This window comes from Rhipicephalus microplus, chromosome X (genome assembly GCF_043290135.1).
Source record: "Rhipicephalus microplus isolate Deutch F79 chromosome X, USDA_Rmic, whole genome shotgun sequence".
Taxonomy (NCBI): domain Eukaryota; kingdom Metazoa; phylum Arthropoda; class Arachnida; order Ixodida; family Ixodidae; genus Rhipicephalus; species Rhipicephalus microplus.
This window is the reverse complement of record NC_134710.1, coordinates 9,987,847-10,009,393: the sequence shown is the minus strand read 5'-3', so window position 1 is coordinate 10,009,393 and position 21,547 is coordinate 9,987,847. Positions and strand designations below refer to the sequence as shown.

Genomic DNA, 21,547 nt, shown 5'->3' with positions numbered 1-21,547 from the left:
AATACTTGTACGTACACTCAAACCACGTAACAAAGTTGAAGGGGAGCCACAATTATTTCATTATATCCATTGTTTCATTATATCGATTATAACAGTTTGTGGCAATGTATGCTAAAATGGGCACACCTATAAGCATGCAAATAAAGAAACCGCCTTGCGGCCCGATGTACCGCTACGTGACCACGCATGCGGTGGAAAATAAACACAGTCGAAGAAACAACGTCGATAAGACAAAAGCTACCAGCAGATTGCGAAGCGAAGCTAGTGAAGTTTCCGCGCTTGTGCTCGACCTGTGCGACTCGTCGCAAATGCCGTTGGGGCACATTGGCAACATGAACCAGACTCCCGTTTTCTTGGACATGCCTATGTCAAGGACTGTCAGCGACACAGGTGCCCCCCCAAGTTCGCATAAGGACAACAGGCAACGGGAAGACACGCCTAACCGTGATGCTAATCTGCTTGGCGGATGGGTGCAAGTTGCAGCCATACATCATTTTACGACGCAAAACCATCCTGAAGGAGGTGTTCTCCAGGGATGTGATTGTCCGCTGCCTAAAAGAAGGTTCGATGGACACTCCGCTTATGCTTGACTGGGTCAAGACTGTGTGGTGCCGACGGCCAGGTGCGCTCCTCCACTCCGCGTCAGTCCTAGTTCTCGTCTCATTTCATGGTCACCTGACGCCCGAAGTGAAGAAGCTGATGCGGGAAACGCAGCTCGCCATTATTACCGAAGGTATGACGTCCTTGCTACAGCCATTAGACGTCTGCCTGAACAAACCATTTAAGGATAGAATGCGGCAACTGTACGGAAAATGGCTGCAAGAAGATTGGGCTTTGACACTTACGGGTAAAATAAAGCGACCTAGCGCCGCGAAGATTGCCGAGTAAGTGTTCGCAGCTTGGTATGGCTTGCAGCATGACATGATAGTTCGCGCGTTTAAAAAGTGGTGCATATCGAACTATATGGATGGCACGGAGGATGACGTCGTCTGGGAGCAACAAAGTGACCAAGAGGGCTCGACCAGCGGCAATTATGGCGATGAAAGAGACAAATTAACTTCATATTTAGAAACTGGAATGCCTTTGCCACTACCATGTGCAGCAAATAAAGGTACTTTTTCCCCCACTTTACTCGCGTTACATTTTTTTTACAGCACTAAAAAGTCACCCCTCGCGTTACAATTGTGGCCGCGTTACATTAGAGTAAATATTGTATTTTACAGTAACGCTCCCCCGTTGGTGACTGGTGAATGGCACACATGCATCAGCCGCAGCACAAAACTTCAGGACAAAACTTCAGGAAATGAAAGCCAAGCGGAGCAAGCTTTGCACTGTATGTGCAACCACAGTGCTGGTTCAATATACACAGCAGCAATTGCCTATTGGGCACAGTGTACCATTTTTTTAATGCTAATAAATCATAATAATCTTCTACAGTTAACACTGAATCCATTGGAGTATGATATTCTCAGAATGATAATTATTTGCACGTTCAAGATTATTTGAGATAGCTGGATTCCATGTACATTTGAGCACCAACTGTAAACGGGGCCTGTTTCCCCCTGGGAATATTTCAATTCAATCCCAACTAGTCCCAGTAGCCAACTGGGAATGCATTCCCAATTGGCAACTGGTCCCAACTGGAAAGTGTTCGTTAAACCAGTTGAACTAGGACCAGTTCAAACCAGTTTGATTACCAGTTAAGAATTTTCACTTGGGAGGTAATATGGCTTGGTCATATCAAGGCTTAATTAACACAACTTCAAGAAGCAAAAAATGCTGGTTCAAGATGAACAGATTGGTGACAGAGAATGCATTCTTCCACCACCAGTGGGCAAGGTGAAGGGTGATCACCCCGGCGGAAGGGTTGCGCTGCTCTGGCCAGGAGGGATGCTTGTCTCCTGGACTCACTTGAGGCTGCTGCTGGTTGTTGGGGTCAGTAGCCTCCTTGCCCCAGGAACACTTGACTGTCTGGCCATTGACATCCGAATTGTGAGTTGCCACAATGGCGTGTGTTGCAGCCTCCTTCGTACCAAACCTGCGCAAAAAGTTTTGATTGCTTCTTAAGACCATACCCTCCTGGCTATTATTTCTGCCACATGATATCGGGTTTTATTGTATGCATTTGATAAAGTACAGTGCAGGCAGTTTATGTAGCCCTCTATGGTGCAGAACCGGTCACAATGTGGTCTTTTTTTGACCAACTACTTAAATGTAAACCTCTATTCGGCCACATTTTTTATGTTCTGCATCATCATTTCCACACGCTCCATCCAATAAATCCGCAACTTATTTCACGCTTTGCTGGTATCGGCAGCGCTCAACACGCGACGCTTATTTGGACATGGAAGTCGGCAGGGTATTTACAACAGCCTGAGCGTGCACCGAAATGCCTGATAAGTGTACTCAAGGAGGCAGTGAAGCTATTTCAGACGGGATTATGGCGATTTGATTACTTGAGCGGAATAAAAAGTCCCGAATAGTTTTTCGGACAATTTACCGGTTCCTAGAAAGTTGGAAAATTTAGCCATTCACTGCGTCACAACCATCCATAGTCCGAACAGCGAGATTTGGCCCAGTTTGGCTTGGCTTGGATTGCCTCTTACGCAGATGCACCACGATGTCATTTTTCAACGGGAGAACCTCAAGTAGTTTAGTTTCTGAAAGTCGGAGCACGCCCTTTGGCACAGGTTGGGTAGAATCGCCAAATTTTGAGGAAATGTAGCAGCGTGTAGCAGCCAGGGCGATTTGGTGCAATTTGGTGCAATTGGCGCATCGGTAGCATTCCTTAGCGAGTGATGTCAGTGCTTGTTAGAGAACACCAGATGTTCTAAATTTCAGAAGCCTTCCACTATGATGTCTCATAATTCTCAACTTCTATGAAGCTGTTCGTTGACAGGCTGCAAGTACTTTGAAAAGCTGTCTCCTTGTTTCATTCCACAAGTTCCTGAACCGCCACAAATAGTTCATTATCAAGAACTGTTAGTGGTGGTACAGTAAAAACTCTATTGGGCAATCGGGAAGGTGTGTTAATGATAGGATATGTGAGCACACCAACTTACTTCCTACAAGCACGGGTGGAAACCTACTGATTCATTGCAAGGCCTATGGTTGCGACCCTCTATTCAGCAATGTTTTTGGTGACTGCAAGGGTAGATATACAGAAGCAGTGCGAAATTGTTGAAGCGTTTGAAGTCTAACTCTTCGTCCTGATCAGTGTATGAGTGTGCCATCTGTGTTTCTGAATAACAAAGAACTCCAGTATCTTGACAGTGATTCCATAGACAGACATACTTACGTAAGTAGCAGACATTTTAGTAGGGCTTTATGGCCAAGCTACTGCGCTGCTTGTAGCGCCAAGTGCGGCGGGTCAGACAGATAAATTATCCAGCATAAATAAATAACCAAACAAAAAAGAAATTTTCTGGTGCTGGGATTTGAAACTGTGCCCTAATGCATCGTAAGCGGGTGTCTAGACCACTAGGCTACACAACCATGCTTAGTTCAAGTGAATATATGCACAACTAAACCTTATGAATGTGTTGTACCCATGGTGGAATACAAATGTAGGAAGACAACAATTGCTAATCAGACTTTACTCATTTTTGTAGTAGCGCACTGAACATCCTCTGGAGAACATGATATAGAGCCGACATAGAAGTTTGAACAAATTAGTGAAATTTTTTTCTTTGAGAAAATTTCGATGCCAAACTTACATTTTGGTGGTTCTCCAGAGGTGGCTATGTATTACATGTGTTGACTAACAAGTGGAAATGAGCACGAGTGTGCCATAGACGTAAGACTCCAGGTGGTGCTGGAAAAATGCTGCCACTAACGCCCTGCCCCCATCACTGCGCTGGCCATAACTGGGCTGCGCAAAAAAAGGTGTCCGAAAGCAAACGTGCATAGGCCTTTTTTTTTTATTAGTGTTTAGGCGCCGTTTACTGAAACTCAAGGAACTGGCAAGCTGCTTCTGTTAATCTGACCTTGCTTCAGAAAAGCAGGAAGCTCATCGAAGCAAACTGCAGGTACAACGCTAAAATGCATGCTGCAACTCGCAGTTTAAGTGCAAGCGACCATCGTATGACATCAAGTTCGAGGCAAGCACTTTACCATGCGCTCTGTAATGCCTAAATATGCAAATTTGGGCATATACTTGTTGTCAAAGAGATGAAGTGCATACACGGGCAATGTATCTTACGATCAGTGGTACGAAGCTTGGTTTATTCGGCATGAATGCCCCGGCAATTTTCACATTTTCAGTGATGATACTGGCTTATGCTGTTTAGGGGCAGGTGTTGCTGGAAGCAATTTCAAGATACCTACTATGTTCATGAATGACGATCGATAAAAGCAGGATGTGCTGCACGCTATTCCAGCATAAGTGTTGTCCGAAGCACAAAAAGATTTGCTGCATTTGCCACATGCTCACACAGCCGAATGTTTTCTGGACTTGTTAATTCCAGAGTTAAATGGGTTGTATTTGGTCACTGTATTGTCAGTAAAATTTCTGCATCAATATAAACAAGCACGAGTGCTTAAAACCACCTCATGAGAGCTCGGCAAGAACAAACCACAACAGGAGTATCAGGCATTTTATCCCCCGTTGCAATACATTTAGGTATTCCTACTTTCCATCGGTCATTGAACTATGGAATAATCTCCCACGTGGTTTAGTGTCCTCAGAATCTGCTCACTCATTCGCTGCCGATCTTGAGATATATTAAGTAGCGACGTCGTATATAACAGCGCAGCTGTTCGCGGAAAGTGCTTCTCCGATTCTATGCCATGCGCAGTTTTCATTCGTAGAGTCCTCAAATGTGTGCTTTTTCCTGTTAGTCTCTGCTGTGTTTTTTTCATTTTTTTTCCAATATGTAGTCCCATCAAGTCGTTTGTGTAGTTATCCTTTCTTGTTTTGATCTTTACTACCTTTTATTATTAATATTAATCCTGTTTATCCGTAGATGTGTACATATCCATAACCATTCTGTATCCTTCTGGACCCACACCTGTAAGAGCCTGTTAAGGCTTACAGAATAAATAAAACATTTCGTTAACGTCTTGGTGAGCACCTAGCAACAAGCATGCCTGCCACATAAATTATCGCAGATAGAGACAAAGGCCAATTTTTCAGACAAGCTTAAAAATTGAGATGCTTCTGTGACACCATCCCAGACAGTATGGACGGCTACGTATAAGGACATCTGAAATTTCAGACCTGAAACTTTTTGGTGCCCGATTGTCTGAATTTGCTACCTACGTCTCAGGTCTGAAACATTACATAAAGCCGCCACCTCAGCTGCATGTGCCATTTCACAGGCTTGAATCAAGTCTGGAACATCATTACATAAATAAAGCCACCACCTCAGCTGCATGTGCCATTTCACAGACTTAAATCGGTGCTTTCACAAGTCTATGCGTTTGCCGCTGCAGCAATGCCACAATGCCATGCTTCACCGTGTAGCGAAGAACATGTAAGACGTGGCTGATGTGGCCGTGTTGATTTCACCACTTCGATTCGAACAACCGAAGCGGATTGACTGCGACTGCCAGCGCCCAGTTCCCCAGGAGCGCGAGCGCTGCTAGCGATACATACCTGCCAAGTTCGCAAATGAAGCACTAGACTGGGGAGATCACTAGAAGGCACTAGGGATAGTTTTTCACAGCAGCCGCTCCATTTTTCTAGCCGGGTGCTTTATAACAAAGCCAATTTTCTGTATGCACACATGCAACTATTTAACAACAGTCCAAGCTGTGTAGCTCTGAATAGCTCTGAATAGACCTGCGAATAACATGGTCCACACCTGTGATATTTGGCCTGAAAAAATTGTCCCAGTGTCTCTGACATAGAAGCGCGGAACACTGTGAGAGTCTTCTTCACAATGCTGAATGGCCACTCCCATTCAGCATTGCTGTGTGATATTGAAAGAACTCCCAGCATCTATTAAGCAATGTGGCTGAATCCGAGAAGCCCATCTGCACCTCTAAGCAGCAAGATTGTTCTCCACTGCACATCAGCCGGTTGCTCCTGCAGTACATTTGTAGAAATTCTGAAAGACTGCAAATTTACAAATTCCATTTCCAGTACCTTAATGGCTTGATCCCTTGCTCCTTCTGTGGCAATAATGCTGAAAATTGCTCAACAAAGAACGACGTCTTATCAATAGCTTCAATATGCTCAATACGTGCCTTGAACAAAGAATTATTTTCAAAAGGAAATCTGAGGCGCATGTAGTCGCATGCAACATGACCTTTTAACAGCCGCCTCAAAAAAATTCCTTTTTGTCACTTGGCCTGAGTTTTAAATGCAAAGCATTTCTTAGCGAACTTTGGCGACTGACTGTATCTGTCGGTCGGCATGTCCGTCTGTCTATCTATCTAGCCGCCTGTGACTTTTAGCTCTCCTGGCTGTTGGCATAATGGGATCCATGACTGTATGACGAGCATAAGTGACTAGCCATAACATGAAAATCATGTCATGCTATGAATGTCCAGATTTACATGATATAGTTTTGCTGCTCCTGCAGTGGTTTCACCCACATGACATATCGCAAAACCGGTATGGTATGACATGACTGCATGGAGAACATAAGTGGCAGGCCCTGACTGGGAAATCACGACATACAGGTGATATAAGTGATAACCACACGCCACGTTCATGGTGTGCTCGCGTCATTTCGCTAGCTTCACATATACCGAATCTGGTATTGCGTGACGTGAATGGATGACGAAGGTATACGACTGGTGCAAACATGATAATCATGACACGCATGTCAAGTAAGAACATGACTACATGCCACGCTCATGATGCACTCCCGGCCATTTCGGTAGCTTAACAATACTATGATATGAGGGGTTTAACGTCCCAAAACTTCCATATGATTATGAGAGACGCTGTAGTCGAGGGCTCCGAAAATTATGACCACCTGAGATTCCTTAACCTGCAACCAAAATCTGAGCACACGAATTTACAGCATTTTCACCTTCATTGAAAATGCAGCCGCTGCAGCCAGGATACGATCCCGCGACCTGTTGGTTAGCAGTTGAGTACCATAGCCACTAGACCACTGCGGCGGGGGGCTTCACAATACCAAATTTTGTATTACAGGACATAATTAGATGACGAAGGCATATGACTAGTGCAAACATGATAATCATGACATGCATGTCATGTAAGAGCATGACTGCGTGCCACGCTCATGACGCGCTCACGGTCGTTTCGCTAGCTTCAGATATCAAATGCGGTAATGCTTGACGTGAATAAATGACAAAGTACATGACAGATCCAAACATGATAATCTGACATGCATGTCACGTAAAACATGACATTCTACCCTCATAGTGCACTCACAGCAGTTTCGGCAGCTTCACATATACCTAATTTCGCATTATGTGACGTGAATGGACGGCGAACACCAATTCCAGGTGCAAGCACGATAATCATGACAGGGAAGTCATGCACGGCATAATTTAAATCTACCTCGTAATGTGCCGATTTTAATGTGACATATCAACGTTCCTCATTCGTCCTTCGCTTATCATCGATTCACACTATACGTGGGATCTGCCATTTTTCGAACACACCTAGCTTGTAGTCGAATTGAGAAGTCTTTGCCATTCTTTGGCACATTTCTGCGGTGGTAGTCTACCAAATAGATGTCCTTGCGCTGCTTTAGCAGTGCTGGCCTCACTAACCTTGAAAGGATGTCCTCAAGAAGGTACAAGAGTATAGGCTGTAGCTTGCGTATTAGTGTGCGTATGCTTGCAGGTGCCAGTTTACTGCCTCAAAAGCAGGAATAATGCTATTTAAAAACAGACAGCAAGCTTAGCTCAGAGCTCAAGAACACGAACAGTCATTATTCACGTGTTATGCAAGTTGATCCAGTCTTGCACACATCAGTAGCCTTCGTTTTTTTTTTTCTCACATGCACAGGTGTTGATTGAACAGACTCCTCTCTCTTTCATCTAAGCAGGTGCTGCTCAGTGTCTTCAGTTTGGGCTGGCGTATTGAGAATGTCGTAGTAGGTCAGAATTTGGGGAGCTGTAGTGGCATCTCTTTTCGCTTCTTGAAGATGTTATGGTGCACGGTCATTGAAATGAATAAACTTTTTTTGAGAAACGTTTCTTAATTCACAAAAGAGCGGAACTTTTATAGGAGCCTTTCCAACCATTTTCCCAGTGAAATCCATAGGATTGGAACATGCTTTTCTTACAAAACTCCTTTTTGTCCATTTTGTGAAACTTTTTAAGCCAACTTTTTCTTTTAGCATTTCTTTCTAAATAAAAAAAATGTTTGCTGGGAGACAAGAAACTGCTTTTTCAGCCGCAATGTTTATTAAATGGCATGGGCATCCAATTTTTACAATGCTTTCATAGGCCTCGATTAGCACTACCACTACGCCATGTTTCTGGCCCATCATCACGTTACCATTGTCAGAGCAAAGAGCTATGCAATTACACAACTTCCCATAAATAACCTGGTGATGTTCCTCCCCATTGCAGGGCCTTCTAGATTGTTTTAAAGTAAGCAGTCTGCTCTCCTCCATAAGGCCTGATTCTTCCACAAAGGTGGCCACGATAAGGTACAGCTGTACCTGGCTGTCGTTCGAGCTGTCAGTGGCAACCACAAAAACTGTCTTTTTAAGGCACTCGCCACACACTCTTGTGCATGGCATGCCATTTTGCCGACAATCATTGTCCTCTTAGTTCTAGCATGGCCGTAGCGCTCCGCAACATCGTATTTTGTTTATTTGTTTATTTGATACCCACAGCGCCATAAGGCATTACAGTGGGGGGAATAAAACATGATTACAAGACAGAACACAAGCTCAATTTGCGGCAAGTACAGTACAGCCTATCCAGATAGTAGGAAGTACACTGAATACACAACATAATGGAGATTGACAAAAATGTACGAAAAATGACAGCGGGTAACATACAGAAAAACAAATACAATATGTATACCGCACAACAAAACACCCGTCATCAACTGAACAATTCACTTGATTCTAACAAAGGAAGAAATGAATCACTACCAACAGCGGCAACGATCGCTGAAGGTAATCGATTCCACTGGGAAACCATTTTAGGGAAAAAAGAGTTACTGAACGCTGTCTTACATTGGTAACCCCGCACTTTGTAAATGTGATCGACTCGTCCAGACACGTAATGAGGTGGAAAGATGTAACTGTCACGAGGAATACAAGTTTGAGATAAGTATACATCATGGAAAAGCTTCAGACGCTGCTTAGTCCGGCGTGTGACCAACTGTTCCCATCCTAAAGCTTGCTTGCAGCGCGTCATGCTGAAGTTGTGGCTTTTAATAATGTTTCCCAGGACATAATGGGCGCCCACGTTTTGCACTTTTTCCAATTTATTTTTATCGAGGGCAGTGGGCGGGTCCCATACGCTACTCACATAATCAAGTATCGACCGCACGCATGATTTGTACAGTAATTCTCGTGTGGACTGGGGAAACTCGCGCGTGTTTCGCCGCAGGAACCACAGCGATCTACAAGCCTTAGCTTAGCAAGTACAATTTGCCAGAGGCTGCGAGCAATGTACTGCGTCCTGTTTGTCCGACAACAAGCTCCTGCAGAGATGCACCCGAGGGAACATGCAGAATGTGAATGAGGCCTTGCATTCGGTCATTTGGAGCCTCTCACTGAAGGACAAGAACGCGTCATTGTTTGCCGTTGAGACTGCCATGGCAGATGCTGTTATGCATTTCAACTTAGGGAACAAGGAATCTAGTTCGCTTATTTTGCGTGAACTGCAGCTAGATCAAACATGCACAGGTAACCAGCGGGCAGTTGAGAAACACTATCGTTGTGCCGTCGGCTCAGAGAGGAAACGTGCATCTTCAGCAGCGTTCCAGGCAACCGCAAAGAAGAAGCACAAGCAAAAGCCTCCTTCAGACTACTCCGCAGGGGCTTTCCGAGTGATTGTGAACACAAGTGCTGTGGCTTTCATGCATGAAATTTTCATTTTCACAACTTTTTCAGTTTTTTGCGTTTTTCTCAAATACAGATTTTTCAAGTTTTGAATTTTGGGATGAGCACTGTGTCGCTAATACTGATTAAATTTTCTTGATCTTTTTTTTGTTTGAATGCTAGGGTATTGAAGTGTGCAAGAAAACCTTGATAAAATGTTTAAGGACATTGTAAAATTTTGAAATGTTCCAGAGATCACCAGTGAAAATTCAGAGCTAAGAGACTGCGACATAAAAGCTTCATAACTTTGGGTAAAATTTAGATACTAGCATGAAATTGCATATATGCACTATTTGAACATTCAGCAATATACAGGTTCAATTATAGCTCTTTTCATGCATTACTTTTTATGCAAGACACATTCCAAATTCATAAAATAAGAATAGTTGAAACTTTTTTTTCGACTGATGTAAAGGAAATGTAATTACATATTTGCAATCAGTGTACAAAGCTAAATATTCCCTGAAAAAATCATGTCTCTAGGACCAATACTAATATATTTCACTATCGAGTCTCATGTCCCCCCCTTATAACGTTTCATCACTGCCCACAAGTCAGAAATTTGTGAATTCATACAAAATGAAAGTTATTAGAAATGGCTTCGCAAAAATTTTAATTTGGCAATTTCATGTGATTAGAAGAGCGTATTCCAAATTTCATGAACCTAGGCCAAGAAACTAAGTAACAAATGTCACCCAAATTGAAATCCGAAAATTTCACTTGAGAATAAAAGTCTGTAGGGGTAAGTAGTTAACACAGTGCAGAACTGCTGAACATAATGATTCTTGCATACTGCAGTGCAACAATTTTTTAGTGAAATTGGGACAAGTTATGACCATAGGAACCTACCTGATGAAGGCATATCCTTTGTCTTTAAAAACCCGGATTTCCTGTATGGCACCATAGCTGCTAAATGTCTTCTGCATTAGTTCCTCTGAAAGCAGGGACATAAGAAAATTGTCATCTTGGAAGTAGATGCAGGGTACACATACCTGACAAGCCTTGTGAGATGCCACCGCAGTATACTGTGCAATTGGTAGGACTGGACTGATTGTAGACTTCATCAAACGTCAGGGGCTTTGTGCTTGTGGTTACGTCGACTGAAAGCAAACATCATGAAAAGCCATTGCAAAAGGCCCTGGACTGAAATATTAAACCAGTTTGGTCAGGCAAATTATTCTGTGGTCACTAACCTCACTACTAATTAGAAGTTCATGTCAATACTTGAGCATGTGAGTGTAAGCTTGGTGTCGCGAATCTTGGCAATTTGAATTTTTTTATGCTCTCAATCTGTGTAGCACAAAGCCAAAGGGAAATCTGTAAAGATTTCTCAAAAATAAAGCCTCTTTAATAGCCATCATAGCGCAGAAATCAAACCTGGAACCAACACCACGGTTCGATTCTAGCTTCCTGTTGGCTCAGGTGGTAGTGTGACCACCCCAGATATTCTCAACCATCCCACATAACCAATCTACAATGTACATACTTTTATTCAATAACTGTTACAAAAGATCTAGCAGACACTATGAAAATTTGATGCTAGGTGAGCTAGTGTGGGAACTTCCAAGCTGGTGTTGCCACTTGTGGTGAGGTGCTTTCTCTCTCGCAAAATGCCTTCTCATGGTAAGAATGACACCTTTGCTGTCGTGAAATTGTGATTTACAAATGTGCCAGAGAACGTTCCCTTAAGGCTCACCTTCAGCCTGGGTCCTGTTGGCAGGAGGTTTACGCGTCGCCCAGTTGGTTCGGATGGCTCTACTACCCAGCCACTGGCCATTCATGGTTCCGATTGCATTCTCGGCATCCTGCCAAAAACAAAAAAAAAAAATGTACAATGGCACATTGTGGTGCAGTGCCTCCCTCCTGCATATTTTTCAAGAATAGCAGATAGCAGCACGGTCAAAGGCGTGCAGAAAAGCAGCACTTAGCCTTTGCAACTAATAATGTGTACAAGCAATGTCACATGCTCAGTATAAATGGGAACCAACAGACAACACTGCCAAAGAAAGTATAGCGGTTGTTACTAGTAGTAGTTACAAAATAAATCTGAAGAAAGAAAAGTGTATGAAAAGATAGTGTGCCGTGGGCAGGGACTGAATCTGCGACTTTCGAATAATGCTTCCGATGGTCTACCAATTCGGCTCACAGCGGCTACCTCCCTGTCCATTTCATGGGGCATGTAAGAGCATTTAAACATGGGGGCGTCAGTCAGTGCTGCCAGTAGCCTTGACTGCGAGTGTGGAACACTTTTTCGTCTGTTGGCGTCACATGCACGTCACCTTATTACAGACTGGCAGCTGGCCAATAATTCCTCGCACATGCCTGGAAAGCATCAAATCTGTCAGAACGAGACCTACTATGAATGAAGGAAAGAAGTGGCGGATTTAAGGGCTCGCTGGTTATTTTATACACATAATATTAACAAGAAAACTGCCACGGAAACCTTCTTTCTTCAGATTTACATTACAACTAATACCATCCTCTATACTTTCCTTGGCAGTATTGTCTGTTCATTAATACTGTTTCTAACAAAGAGAAACGAGCCCTCCATTTCTTTCCTTCACATGCTCAGCGTTTCCTTCACATGCTCAACACATTAGCCTATATGGTGGACAGCATTTGTAGGCACAATTGCTGAATTGTGCTACCAATCTTGACCGACGACCGATTTTTCTTAACTCACTTTTTTTACGGCACAACAGAAAGCTTACCATGTGTAGCGTTTCTAGATGCAGTAGTTAATCCCCAAGACATGTAGCTTTACAAGCAGTTTTTTTTTTTTTTTTTCGCTCTGAAAGGTCCTCAACACAGATGTACCTTTCCTCCAGCAAAGCTGACAATTGATAGCGATGCCACCAGCCTTTCACATAACTTGTGAAAGCTATTATTCTTCTGCTTTCGTAGGAGTTCCATGCTTGACCATTTTCATTTAGAGCTTTTCAACTATTTTGAAAATAACGAATACAATGAGACAATGTGGCATTTTACACCTTCCCTATATTTGTACCGCTTTGTGCCTGCCGGCAGCCAAGGCTGCCTGCACCTGTGTCGTCGGTTGCTTGTACCAGCGTTGTTACACTCTATACACGAGTCAACCAAAGTCACCAAAAACGTCACTACCATATGCACGGCCGTGCGGAGTAGCAGTGCACATATATTCAGAGATGTAGTGTCGGTGGAAAAAGAGGTCGCTCCATCTAAAATTTTAGCAACCTGGAAAGTGCGTGCAAAGTTGCAAAAACGCGCTAAAAAGAAGCTCAAGAGCCGCTGACGAGGATTGTTGTGTCACACGAAGGCAGCGGAACTTTAATGCGTGCTGCTAACAAAAACAAACAACATTTCAATCATAACAAAAAGATTGCCAACTGCATACAGCAATCAATAGTCACAAGGCCGATTTACCGTTTTATTCATGCTTTTGCCGCCCGAGACGTAGGTCATTTTCCCCGACTTTCAATGAAAAGATACATATTGATCCACATCTCAACGAGGGAAAAAAAAGAAGGTTTGTTTGAATCAATAGCACAGATAATTTTTCCATCAATGCAGCCATCTCAAGTTCTGAGTAGCTGTAGGTCCCGTTAAAATTAATTTTCAGAAAAGGAAAAGTCAGGCATGTGCAGTAAACTATGAAAATTTACGAACCATGCAAGAATGTGCTAAAACTGTCTGTTCGTGGAACTGAGCAGTATGTGTTGTACCATCAACACAGGGTTGGGTTGGAATGGGTTTCAACATACCAATTTCCTACTGCTACACAGTGCATTGCTTATGCAGATGCGAAGCATATGTAGTATGCCCACCGCAATTCTTTCTTGGTGTGCAATTGGGTAGATACCACATTATGGGAAGGATTGCTGATGGAGTGTTTTCCAAGAAGCACATAACCACAAAAGAAAATCTGAACCAGACCTTCAATTAAGGAAAGCATGCAGCTTGACTGCCATTAATTGATGCAGTAGAATGGATTCCTGGCCCCGTGCTTGTGTGGTCCATAAACTTTAGTGACTGACTGTACAGATATTGGCTGAAACATAACGAGCAATTCACACAAAAACTTGAGAGTGTAAACAAAAAGACAGAGGAGAGAGAACACACACCATAAGCATTTGTGATGAGCATTTTACAGTTTTTGACGTGTGTATTTCTATTGGTGCCCCAAGTTTTTGTACAAATACGCAATACCCACAAGCCCACCCATCCACCCTGCTGTATTTGGCTGCGGAAGGAAAGATAAGACACTAACCGCTTTCTTGACAAAAGATACGAAGCCATAACCTTTGGACTTGAGTGTCTGTGGGTCACGCACCACTCGGCAATCCCTGAAAAGTTGAGAACCACACAACTATTATAACCCAACAATATCACAAATGGTTCATCAGAACACAACGGTACAATGCCAGAATATTTGGCATGTGGATTCGAGCAAACACCAACAGTCTTGTAATGTCCACTTGCCATCCTCAGCTAGCATTGAATTCTGAAACAGTATCTAACTATCTTGGACAACATTGATTGATTGATTTGATTGATTTGTGGGGTTTAACGTCCCAAAACCACCATTTGATTATGAGAGACGCCGTAGTGGAGGGCTCCGGAAATTTTGACCACCTGGGGTTCTTTAACGTGCACCCAAATCTGAGTACACGGGCCTACAACATTTCCGCCTCCATCGGAAATGCAGCCGCCGCAGCCGGGAATCGAACCCGCGACCTGCGGGTCAGCAGCCGAGTACCTTAGCCACTAGACCACCGCGGCGGGGCTATCTTGGACAACATACTTTGCTTTAGAATGGCTCTTTGGCAAAGCACAGGCAAACATTTAATGGCAAGATAAAAAGTAAAAAAAAAAACTAAGTTTCGAGACCAAACTTTCAGACGAAGTATAATCGGGTAAAATTTAGAAGACAGGACGGGCCGTTCCCAGATGACCGAACTAAAAAAAATTGTGACTGCCTCTAAAACGTGTATTTGTGTATAAATAAGATTTGTGTATCATGACGAAAGCTTTGGTAAAACTGTCACAATATAAATGCTACAGCACAGGTTGCAAGAGAAAATAACTCTGTACCTTTTGCAACCCTGTGTGTCGTCTGTTACGGAGCAAGATCGACGGCATCGGGCGGGGAATTATTAAGGGGTCGCTGGCTTAAAGAGACCGACAAGCAACATTTATGGTTCCATTTTTTTTAACCAGAACGAAACCATACTAGGTCAGTGAGTAATCAGGGAATGGCAAAGTGAAAAACGTAAAAAAAAGGGCAGATGTCGCGCACAGTGGGAATCGATTACATGCAAAACACGAATGAGGAAGGTTGATATGCCACTTGAAAATCAGCACAACGCTACGAGGCGGACGTAAATTATGCCGTACATGACATCCATGTCATGATTATCATAGTTGCACCTGGCATTTGTGTTCGTCATCCATTCACGTCACGTAACACCAAATCTGGTATACATGGAGCTAGCGAAACGGCCGAAAGCATCCTATGATCGTAGCATGTAGTTATGTTTTACATGACACGCATATTATGATCATCATGTTTGAACGTGTCATTTACCTTTGCCATCTATTGGTGTCACGTAATACCAAACTTGGTATATGTGAAGCTAGCTAAACGGCTGTGAGCACATCATGAGCGTAGCATGTAGTCATGTTCTTACATAACACGCATGTCATGACATCACATAGTAGTGCCTATAGTGGCCGATGGTCGCGCATGGTCGCTAGCGAGCCCCAAAAAACTGCGATTTCAAATGGGCATCATTAATTACAGAATGGGTATTGCGCTTAAATATTTCAAAATCAGTATATATATTATCTCTACTGATGCTGAAAAAAATTTCATCCTGGGAGTTTCATTTTCGTTTCACGGCCCCTTTAAGACAAGTCACGCATGTTCGTCATGCACTTTTGTCAAGCCATAATAACTGTAGTATATGTAGACAATGGCATAAAATTGTACTGTGCATCACATGCATGTCAGGATTTTCATGTGATGACCTCTCATTTACATTCATAGTACAGTCATGTTATGGCATACCAATGTTCAAGCAGATCCTATTAGCCAAAAGGCCAGGAAAGCATGAAGTCGTAGGCAGCTAGATAGATGAATCCTTTAAAGGCGCCGAAGTTTGCTAAAGAATGTTTTGCATTTAATGAATGCGAACAGCTGAGCGCCTACATGCTGTGCAGTTCCCATTTCTTCATCGTGCTAGTACATGTGCACAGGAAATTAAAATAGTCGCTGTTTGTATTATTAGTCCAAGGAGGTCTTATATTACGTCTTCTGGAGTGGAGGTATAGTGACGCCGGTTGCCGCCATATTGAAAAAAGAAAGACTCTGAAGCAGACAACAAAGTGCGCTTCATAGCTCCGCCCTCGCAGTGGCCTTTGAAGACTGTGACATGCTTTTGTTAAACAGTTACAGAATTTACAAGGCCACGGTGACTTCGTGCGTTGCTAATGGCTGCACAAATCGTATCAAAAAGACGCCTGGGATCACTTTTCGCGTGTAAGTATTCTCGCTTCGTTCGCTGACAATCACCTCTTTTTTCCCGTATTTTGTTAAATTAGAAACAATATCAAAGGTGCGCATGCGTGAATACATGCGTATAGCTGTATAGAAGGTAACTTGAGGCTTTAAATGCTAGCTGACACAATGTTGTTCCTGAGTGGTTTTAAGTTTATGGATGACGGACTTGCGGTCTGTGGCTGCACGTAGCAAACATTGGAACGAGTAGCACGTCTGAATGCCCTTTGAATGCCAAGTTTTTTGGTGTTGTCTTACAAGGCAAGACTGACGGCGTGCATGCACATTTTTTTGGCGAGTGAATATCGAATTTAGTGCATGTTTATCGTGGAATTCGCAAACGTAGCGAACAATTCCATGCCCTGCTTATCCGTATTACAGGTTGCCGAAAAACAGTGCGCTGTGTTCTGCCTGGGAACGCGCTGTTCGGTGAAATAGTTGGAGGGCTACGGACGGTGCTGGAGTGGAGTGGAAATTTGCTGGAGTGGAAATTATTGTCCAGGAGTGAAGCCGTACCCACCGTAAGATGGCGGCTATGACTGTCATCTTACTAGGGGCATGATGAGCTATTGGTGTTTGGAGATTCAAAAGCAGTGCTTTTCTCGCACACCCAATGAGTTTAACGTTGCAACCTTTTTCAGGCCAGGAAGTGCTCAAGGTACGTCTTTATGTTAATAGTTTTCTTTGGTAAGCCTTGAATTCAAGGCAGATTTTTTGAAGATTAAGTAAACAGTACTCGTCTCTATGTGTTATTTCATTAGAAACAACTATCTTCCAATTTATAATTAACGTAGTTTTTAGACAAACAGATCAAAGCCACTGAATCTCCAAGAGAGCATTACCCGAAAAGAGCAGGTTTCCAGCATCCTTGAAGGGCAAAAGCTGGCTTCACTACTGCTGGCAAAGCATTGCAGAAGCTTCCACTCCAGAAATTTTTTTCAAATCTCCTTGGTTGTGGGAATTCACTCCACCGATGAACAGAGACCAAACGCAGATCGAAAAATTCCGTCTCGAGAATTTATGTGCTATTTCCAGGGAAACCACTGCAGGATTAGACACTTCAGATGGTACGCTCTTTATTGCGACACAAAAGAGAACTGCAGTGAAGGACGGTAGGCAATCCCTTTAGGCAACGAAGAGAATAAATTTTCAACGAGTTTTGCCGCTTTTACTTCCTCTGATGTCAAATGTGAACGCACCTTTACTAAGCGCCAGCAGCATGAGTGACGAAAGCACGCTACTTTATCGAGACGGTGAAGGCAGCATAGTTCAAAAGAACATCACTGACTTCTTTCAGCAAGAAGTAGTTGACTTTGTTAAGGTTATTGTTCATCTTCATGATCTGCTATCACTTTTTTATGGTTCATACGAATTCGGCATGATAAAAATATTTTGCATGCTCCCTTCATATTCGTATCATTGAGATTCTACTGTAGTTTTTCTTCGGCCAGTTCAAGGAAGTCCGCTTCTCACAAGACTCCGCGTGAGGTATTCATGGAGCGGTGAGGTGAAACATATTGAATAGTAACCGAATGTTGATAGAATGCCAAGTTTTTCGAAGTGGTGTTTCTGAGGTACTTTAAGCAGAAGGTCGCTACTTGCCATTTTAGTTATCTGAAAACTTCAGTCAGCAACGCACCAAATGGTGAAATTGATCTGGTTTGTTTATCTAGGGTTTCGCTGTGAATGACATGGAACTTTCGCAAGGACAGGCTGGGCGGTTGAAACACGCGGGTTCATTGGTGGGCACTGACTCGAAGCAATGCTGCGACCGTGTCGATGTTATAAGGGCACGAGCCAGGCGCTGAGACGCGGCACCCGTGTGCGAGATTCCCGATGCTGCGCACATGCACCACATCGATGAACAAGATTGGAAACAGAGGCTCGTGGCACGAGACCCAAGCTGTGATGAAGAATGTGGGGCTCCGAGCTGCGAAGACGTGGGAAACCAGCGTCGCTACAACGACAGGAGCAGCGTAGCCGCTTGATTCTGAAGCATGTCAACGTGAGAGGCTCGAAAAGTGGCCATCGACCTCGAAGGTCCCGAGTGAGGCTGCCCCGAATTTCCACACCCTTGCCCAGCTGTTCCGGGTGGACTTGCAGCTATCACACATCGCGCTAGGATAACAGGCAGCAGGGTGGACCCGTTAGGAAGGGAGTCCCTGACGAGCCAAGCCTAGCCCAGCGAAGTTGAAGACTGCGACAAATACCGGGACACTGGCAATGAAGAAAAGTGCCTTGGTCGGTGGAAAAGGGCCTCTACGTTAGGAACTCATGGAGAACGTCTATGGAGGACTCGACTGAGCGCCGACACAGCAAAGGGCAACCAGTCGATGTAGCAACGTGGCTAACTGTAAAGACGTTACATTATTGAGATGCCATACTGGCTTAGTACTACCGACTAGGGCTAGTGACAGATTTAGACAAGTTTTGGTATGACTATGTACGGGTCGTTACTGCAGTAATATTGTGCACCCGCGAGTGTTTGTTCTTCGCTTGTGATTTTTTGCCTTTATTCTTTTGGGTCAGAAAGTGTGTGTTTGCCATGCCTGTCTCTCTCAATTCCATCCTTCGCAAGCGCTCCCGAGATAAAATCGTGACAGTCGATGCGATCAGAAACAGCAATGATGCAGTTCTGAAGGCATATGCACGAGCAGCGCACACACAGATTGAAAACATAACTATCGTTTGCTGCAACAGCTGCACAAAAAACCACGGTCGATAACGGCTTGATCGATAGCGAGTAAACTCCGAAGGTAGGCAGCTATCACAGCAAAAGATTATGGGCAATAAGGCTGTAAAATGGAACAAAGTGTTACGGCTTTGCTGTCGTTCGCTTATGGCTATGATAGTGCAGAGCTTTGGCATTTAGTTTTCACTTGTTCTTTAGTGAAAATTTTGTACACTCAATCATGTCACTGCGTGCTCTGCAAGCTCTGAAGGTTGTCTGCATATATTACTTTCTCGTGTATAACACTACCCTAGCATTTACCAGACACTTCCAGCTGCAAGCTGTGAAAGCAAGAAAGTACGCACATATTATTGCTAGGCAGCCTTTGTTGCATTACCGTTAAGACATGCTGGAGGCCAACGTGCATACCAAAATTCATCCCGAGATTATCTTGAAACTTTCTGCATATTTTGTGCATGTTATTTCAACGAATATAGATTTGCTCGGTGTGCGACCAGGTACCTCCAAGTTTGCGAAAGTTAAATGCATGCGCTTACCGAGATTAAAGGACGAGTTATATTCATCAGATCTTACCGAATTTCTTGTCCTACAGACGAAATTTAGCTACAATAAAATTTCTTGATTAATCTTGTCGTTATTGTGCGATTAGCCTGTATAAACATCGTGAGGCTCACATCCTTCAGCACCCAGAAGAAAGTCAGATGTGCAGAGAAGCTAACTAGATTTTCAAACGTATGAAATTGCGAACAATGTAAGCCAAAGATTTAGGCATACGTACGTCACTGCCATAAATGCTTAACAAAGAAATAAGGTACTAGCTCTGACTAAGCCAGTGACATTCTTTGGGGCACTTACTGAGAGTGGTGCATGAATTAAAAGTTACCCAGGGAGAACAAGACCTGAAAAATGTAAATTACTGGCAAATATAAGAATGACTAATTATTAAATACTCACGAGATATCACCAAAAGGGGCAAAAGCATCTCGCAGCTGGGTTGTCTCTATTTCAGGACTCAGGTCTCCTACGAATATGTGATGGTGTTCTGGAAAAAAAAAAAAAAACAACAATAATTTGCAATGCATTTCTTTACAGCTATGAGTCTCTACAGGTTTTGTCGCTTCATTTAATACAAGTGTTAGCCAAATTAATCTAGGCACCAATCAATTTAATCCAATCACCACTCAAATTAATCCAAGTGCCACTGAAGTTATTCCAACAGCCGGCCAATTTAATCCGGACGCCAGCAAATTTAATACCGACTACATTGCGACTTCAAAGCGATCCAGAATTTTCGAGAATGCGGGGAGTGAATAGCTTTGCAGTGAACTTAAGGGGGAATGTTATCAGGATGCGTAGAGGAAAGAATGAATGAGCCACTAGTGACTGTCGCTGCAAAAACCCATGTTGTGATCACTGGTAACAAAATGTGACCAACTCAGAAGTTGTGTGTGTAATGTTGCCGGCACCAATTCAGCGACAAATGAGCAGGTGATCGGTAGTGACCGACATGGATTCAAGTCACTTCCGATACACATATGCACTTTCTAACCCGCTAACATGCATATAAAATGAAATGTCGTTCGAATGGTGATGCGCTACTGACGATCACACATTCACGTGAAGCGATCACTAGCGACTCGTGCGACGTCATCACGCCCATCACCCGCGAACCCTCAAATTATTGAGGCGAACTCAATAATTTCCCTCAAATTATTGAGGGAAATTATGGAGCTGTGTGTGAGTATGCTGTCTGTGGCCTTATCTCAAAAAGAGCTCAATTTTCTGGAGCACGTGGTGTGAAGCATTGATATAGAATTGTTAATTTGAAATCAGATCATAACTAGGTTTCCTTGATAGTGTGATGCATCACACGTGTACGGTTTCGTCATGTGTGTGGCGTCACGTGGAATGAGTTAAACAATGTGTTGTAAGGGTACACTATAAACAAAAGTTGGAAGTTAGCGCTCACACTGTCGTCTGTCTTTCCCCTTCTTGACTGCATAGTATCTTTCCTTCACACTCAAACTGAGCTGCGCTAAAGCAATATCAGTCTATCCTTAGGTCATTCTATGTCAATGGGCGGGACAAATATGGCGATCTATGCTCCAATGAGTACTCTTTTTGCCAACGTTTCCAGAATCCCTCAGCCATGGCCGATCAGTACCCCATCATCGTGAAAGATGCACGTCACTACCTGGAATTTCGCCTGGCAGGTGATGTCGAGGAAGGGTTACCAGCTTTCTTTTGACGAGGAAATGCACTGGCGACAGTGGTTCTGGCTCCTGAGCATCATTATGGGTGAAAGTCAGTGGACATAAGTTTATCATA

General features: G+C 43.4%; 1 protein-coding gene across 10 annotated transcripts in view; it reads right to left on the bottom strand.

The window, feature by feature from the left end:
- Positions 1–21,547, bottom strand: part of LOC119175652 (nucleolysin TIAR) — a 153,010-nt gene that overhangs the window by 32,952 nt on the left and 98,511 nt on the right. For 7 of the 10 annotated variants that reach the window (XM_037426578.2, XM_037426574.2, XM_037426577.2 and 4 more), the window contains 6 exons: positions 20,174–20,261; positions 14,239–14,314; positions 11,689–11,797; positions 10,985–11,092; positions 10,842–10,926; positions 1,855–2,038 (listed from right to left, as the gene is read on the bottom strand). In XM_037426578.2, the coding sequence (XP_037282475.1) occupies positions 1,855–2,038; positions 10,842–10,926; positions 10,985–11,092; positions 11,689–11,797; positions 14,239–14,314; positions 20,174–20,261 (650 nt within the window). The remainder of the gene's footprint in view (positions 1–1,854; positions 2,039–10,841; positions 10,927–10,984; positions 11,093–11,688; positions 11,798–14,238; positions 14,315–20,173; positions 20,262–21,547) is intronic. The other 3 variants (XM_037426575.2, XM_075881804.1, XM_075881801.1) reach the window with 1 other exon arrangement.